The 6,000-nt window shown below is 54.9% G+C and overlaps 1 protein-coding gene across 1 annotated transcript in view; it reads left to right on the forward strand.

Annotated features, from left to right (window-relative positions):
* The window catches only part of lrp6 (low density lipoprotein receptor-related protein 6), a 47,560-nt gene that overhangs the window by 22,557 nt on the left and 19,003 nt on the right, over positions 1–6,000 (forward strand). The window contains exons 4-8 of the mRNA XM_067426873.1: positions 734–930; positions 2,433–2,567; positions 5,006–5,402; positions 5,540–5,711; positions 5,977–6,000. The exon at positions 5,977–6,000 is cut by the window's right edge and continues 193 nt beyond it. Coding sequence (XP_067282974.1) covers positions 734–930; positions 2,433–2,567; positions 5,006–5,402; positions 5,540–5,711; positions 5,977–6,000 — 925 coding nt within the window. The remainder of the gene's footprint in view (positions 1–733; positions 931–2,432; positions 2,568–5,005; positions 5,403–5,539; positions 5,712–5,976) is intronic.

Raw genomic sequence — 6,000 nt, forward strand, 5'->3', positions numbered from 1 at the left:
CACACGCACAACTCTCTCTCGCGCTCGCACACGCACAACTCTCGCGCGCACTCTCGCACGCGCGCTCTCGCGCACGCACAACTCTCGCGCACGCACAACTCTCGCACACGCACAACTCTCGCGCACGCACAACTCTCGCGCACGCACAACTCTCGCGCACGCACAACTCTCGCGCACGCACAACTCTCGCGCACTCTTGCACGCGCTCGCACACGCACAACTCTCTCTCGCGCTCGCACAAGCACAACTCTCTCTCGCGCTCGCACACGCACAACTCTTGCGCGCACTCTCGCACGCGCTCGCACACGCACAACTCTCGCGCGCACTCTCGCACGCGCACAACTCTCGTGCTCGCTCTCGCACGCGCACAACTCTCGCGCTGTCTCGCGCGTGCGGACTCTCTCCCTATCGCGAGGACTGACGAGAGAGAGGGTGAGAGAGAGAGAGAGAGAGAGAGAGAGAGAGAGAGACACACTCAAACACTCTCTCTCATTCACACACATACAGAGTTTATTTATCAAACTGAGATCTGAAAGCTGAGAGTTTGTTTCATATCAAAAATTATTGTGATTATTGGATGGCCGGAGCTGCAAATAAAAATTGGAGAAGTTTTGTTTTTGAAAACCGCACAGCCTGAGAGATCAGGTTAACTGTAATCCACCTGACGTGTGTGTGTGTGTGTGTGTGTGTGTGTGTGTGTGTGTGTGTGTGTGTGTGTGTGTGTGTGTGTCAGGGAGGTGGTGGTGAAGGGCTCGCTGCCGCACCCTTTTGCGCTGACGCTGTACGAGGACACACTCTTCTGGACCGACTGGAACACACACTCCATTCACTCCTGCCACAAACACACCGGACAGAACAGCCGAGAGATCCACTCCAACATCTTCTCTCCCATGGACATACACGTCTACAGCCAGAAGCGCCAGCCGCTCGGTGAGTGTGTGTGTGTGTATATGCCTTCCCTTCCCATCATGCTCTGGAACAATGTACAGAGGGGCTCTGGGTCAGAGGCTCTGCAGGAATGATTCGGACACAATGGAGCGTCTGTTCCGTCCGCAGCGCTGATCGAGTACAGAGAGAATTTCTCACAGCAGCGACAGAATCCTGCGCCCCCCCCCCCCTCTTGCTCGCCCTCTCTCTGTCTTGCTCGCCCTCTCTCTGTCTTGCTCGCCCTCTCTCTGTCTTGCTCGCCCTCTCTCTGTCTTGCTCGCCCTCTCTCTCTTGCTCGCCCTCTCTCTCTTGCTCGCCCTCTCTCTCTCTTGCTCGCCCTCTCTCTCTCTTGCTCGCCTTCTCTCTCTCTTGCTCGCCCTCTCTCTTGCTCGCCCTCTCTCTCTCTTGCTCGCCCTCTCTCTTGCTCGCCCTCTCTCTCTCTTGCTCGCCCTCTCTCTCTCTCTAGCTCGCCTTCCCTCTCTCTTGCTCGCCTTCCCTCTCTCTTGCTCGCCTTCCCTCTCTCTTGCTCGCCCTCTCTCTCTCTTGCTCGCCCTCTCTCTCTCTTGCTCGCCTTCCCTCTCTCTTGCTCGCCCTCTCTCTCTCTTGCTCGCCCTCTCTCTCTCTTGCTCGCCTTCCCTCTCTCTTGCTCGCCTTCCCTCTCTCTTGCTCGCCCTCTCTCTCTCGCTCGCCCTCTCTCTCTCGCTCGCCCTCTCTCTCTCTCTCGCCCTCCCTCTCTCTCGCCCTCCCTCTCTCTCGCCCGCCCTGTCTCTCGCCCGCCCTGTCGCTCGCCCTCTCGCTCGCCCTCTCGCTCGCCCTCTCGCTCGCCCCTCTCTCTCCCTCTCTCTCTTGCTCGCCCTCTCTCTCTCTCTCTCTTGCTCGCCCTCTCTCTTGCTCTCTCTCTCTCTCGCCCCCTCTCTCTCTCGCCCCCTCTCTCTCTCTCTCCCTCTCTCTCTCGCTCGCCCTCTCTCTCTCGCTCGCCCTCTCTCTCTCGCTCGCCCTCTCTCCCTCTCTCTCTTGCTCGCCCCTCTCTCTTGCCCCTCTCGCCCCTCTCTCGCTCGCCCCTCTCTCGCTCGCCCCTCTCTCTTGCTCGCCCTCTCTCTTGCTCGCCCTCTCTCTTGCTCGCCCTCTCTCTTGCTCTCTCTCTCTCTCTCTCGCCCTCTCTCTCTCCCTCTCTCTCTCGCTCGCCCTCTCTCTCTCTCTCGCCCTCTCTCTCTCTCCCTCTCTCCCTCTCTCTCTTGTTCGCCCCTCTCTCTTGCCCCTCTCTCTCCCTCTCTCTCTTGCTCGCCCCTCTCTCTCCCTCTCTCTCTTGCCCCTCTCGCCCCTCTCTCTTGCTGGCCCCTCTCTCTTGCTGGCCCCTCTCTCGCTCGCCCCTCTCTCTTGCTGGCCCCTCTCTCTCTCCCTCTTTTTATTAGAGTTTTATTACTGTGTAACTGTATTATACCCTGTGATCTGCATGTTGAGTGTGTGTCACAGTTGTCTCTCTCTCTCGTGTGTGTGTGAGGCAGACGTGACGAGTCCCTGCGCGCTGAAGAATGGTGGATGTTCTCATCTGTGTCTGCTGTCTCCGGTCAAACCCTATTATCAGTGTGCCTGTCCGACGGGCGTCCGGCTGCTGGACGACAACAGGAGCTGCAGAGACGGTGACACACACACACACACACACACACACACACTCACACACCGCTGCTGGACTACATCAAACCCTCTCAGAAACTAGATTTCAAGTCTATAAATTCCCATTGTGGAAACGATAATTTCTCTGCTTGATTTTCTGTGTCTTGTATCGATCGGATCACACACACACACACACACACACTCGAGGGTTCCCGTCTGCTGGTTGCCATGGTAACGTGTGATCCTGTGTTTCTGCCTGATTTCCTCCAATCGGAGCGCGTTACGTGACTGCAGCTGTCTGCTCTGAGTGAGGTGTGTGTGTGTGTGCTCTGAGTGAGGTGTAGGGGTGTGTGTGTGTGTGTGTGTGTGTGTGTGTTCTGAGTGAGGTGTGTGTGTGCTCTGAGTGAGGTGTAGGTGTGTGTGTGTGTGTGTGTGTGTGTGTGTGCTCTGAGTGAGGTGTAGGTGTGTGTGCTCTGAGTGAGGTGTAGGTGTGTGTGTGTGTGCTCTGAGTGAGGTGTAGGTGTGTGTGTGTGTGTGTGTGTGTGCTCTGAGTGAGGTGTAGGTGTGTGTGTGTCCTCTGAAGCCCCTTTCACACTGCACGTCGGACCCGCACTATTCCCGGAGCATTGCCGGGTCGCCTTCTGTGTGAAAGCACCGCGTCCCGGGATTGATTACCGAATTCGACCCGGGTCGGGGACCGAGTAATATTGCGGGATTAGACCCGGGACAAGCGCTGTTTTAAACGCAGAGAGTGTTCGTATACAAAAGAAACTAAAAACAGAAACTGTGTGTGTGTGTGTGTGTGTGTCTGTGTCTGCTCTGAGTGAGGTCTGTGTGTCTGTGTGTGTGTGTGTGTGTGTGTGTGTGTGTGTGTCAGCTCTGAGTGAGGTGTGTGTGTGTGTGTGTGTGTGTGTGTGTGTGCTCTGAGTGAGGTGTGTGTGTGTGTGTGTGCGTGTGCTCTGAGTGAGGTGTGTGTGTGTGTGTGTGTGTGTGTGTGTGTGTGTGTGCTCTGAGTGAGGTGTGTGTGCTCTGAGTGAGGTGTGTGTGCTCTGAGTGAGGTGTGTGTGTGTGTGCTCTGAGTGAGGTGTGTGTGTGTGTGTGTGTGTGTGTGTGTGTGTGCTCTGAGTGAGGTGTGTGTGTGTGTGTGTCAGCTCTGAGTAAGGCCTTATGTTTGCGCGGCCTGATGGGAGATCGTTCAGCGGCCTCATCTTCAGCCGATCTGACTGTGATTGAACACGATTAACAGCCGGACTACAGACTCCAGTGTCACACTCACACTAATATTCTCACACACACACACACACACACACACACACACACACACTCACACTAACATTCACACACAGTGTCTCCCATGAGCGTTACAGAAGAGAAAACACATCAAGTCTTGACCTCTTCAGTGTTTGTAAACATTGCAGGTGCGCGCGCAGCATGGGGTCAGAATGGGGTCAGGAAAGCGGCGCGATCGACTGTAGCCATCGGGGAAGCGCTGATGTAGAGCCAGTCTGCAGCAGGTCAAGGGTCAAACAGCCAGATATCAAACTTCACTGAACTACTCAATCAGTCTACAGTTTACAGAAACATTTTGTTTACTTACCAGGGCTTACCCTAACCGTCGTTGTCACAATGTTGGCGCTAGCCTGCGGCGAACTGGTAACGTTAAATACCACGTTTTTATTTTTTACCCTGCCTTAAAGCTACACTGTGTAACTTTAGTTTATTCTCAGCTAATAACACTCAGTTCTTTCACAAATATATGTGCTCATTAAAGTATATTTACTTCTTTCCAGTAATAAAGTATTCTCGTAAGTTTATAATCTGCCGTTGGAAACCCATACGGGCGAGGGGTTCGAGTGTCGGCCGCCATGTTGGCCCTCCATCTTGAAAGTACAGTAGCCACAGAGGGACATACCCATAAACTCAAGCTTCGCCTTTCGCGTTTAACACTCGATGGCACCGTGTCGAATGTGAAGAGGGGGATTGCCGTGTTAATCTTGGACTAAATCAGCCACCGTAGGAGTTAAAACGAAATCAGAATGGAGAGGAACAGAAGCTAATATTCTCTGGATGGTCATAAACCTTTACACCGTTAGATGGGGAATATCTCACAGGGGAGCTTTAACTCCGCTAACGGCCCAGCTTAGGGTCACCACTGAGGGCGAGGGTTTATAAGGGCTCTCGACCTGTGCAGCAGACTTCATCAATCCTTATCTTGAGCAAAATAAAGCGGGCTGAGGTTCAGTGCGATCATATATTTTATTTTGAACACGGACAGATGTCGTTTGTCGATGCCCCTTTTCTGAAGAGCGCGTGTGCGTACATTAAGAGTTACGAGCTTATGAATGAATCTGGACATCAAGCGGAGAGAGAATTAGTCCTCAGATGCCATGTCTATAATTTATAGCAAATAAACCTAGCATGAATCTGAATCCACACTGACCTCTTGACCTCTGACCCGCCCCAGGTGCCACTCAGCTGCTGCTCCTGGCCCGACGCACAGACCTGCGGCGGATCTCTCTGGACACGCCGGACTTCACCGATATCGTTCTCCAGGCGGAGGACATTCGGCACGCCATCGCGGTGGACTTCGACCCGGTGGAGCGGCTGCTGTACTGGACGGATGACGAGGTGAGGGCCATCCGGAGGGCCCAGCTGGACGGCAGCCAGCCCCAGATCATCGTCAGCTCGCAGGTCAACCATCCCGACGGCATCGCGGTCGACTGGATCGCTCGCAACCTGTACTGGACCGACACCGGCACCGACCGCATCGAGGTGACCCGGCTCAACGGCTCCATGAGGAAGATCCTAATCTCAGAGGAGCTGGACGAGCCCCGAGCCATCGTGCTGGACCCTGAGGCCGGGTGAGGGAGCGCTGCTAGCAGACATGCTAATTAGGCTAACATGAGAATCAGGCTAACATGAGGTTAGCAGGTACATGTACTGGAAGGATTGGGGTGAGGTGCCTAAAGCGTGTGTGTGTGTGTGTGTGTGTCCGCAGGTACATGTACTGGACGGATTGGGGTGAGGTGCCGAAGATCGAGCGCGCGGCTCTGGACGGCTCGGAGCGGCTGGTGCTGGTCAACACGTCTCTGGGCTGGCCCAACGGACTCGCACTCGACTACAGCGAGAGGAAGATCTACTGGGGCGACGCCAAGAATGATGTCATCGAGGTGAACACACACACACTTACTCTCACACTCTCACACACTCTCACACACACACACACACACACGTGGTTCCGGTTGCGGCTGCAGTCGCTCTGTAGATTAGAGTCTGTAAGCCACAGCACTGCGGTCACCATCACACTCGAGCTGAAACTTCACTTCACCAGAGAAAGTGTGTGTGCTGTTCCTCAGGTGATGGAGGTGGAAGGCTTGGGCCGGCGTGTGTGTGATGCTCAGGATCTCAGACGTGTGTGTGTGTGTGTGTCCTCAGGTGATGCAGATGGACGGCTCGGGC

Source organism: Pseudorasbora parva, chromosome 20, assembly GCF_024679245.1.
Source record: "Pseudorasbora parva isolate DD20220531a chromosome 20, ASM2467924v1, whole genome shotgun sequence".
NCBI classification, from domain to species: domain Eukaryota; kingdom Metazoa; phylum Chordata; class Actinopteri; order Cypriniformes; family Gobionidae; genus Pseudorasbora; species Pseudorasbora parva.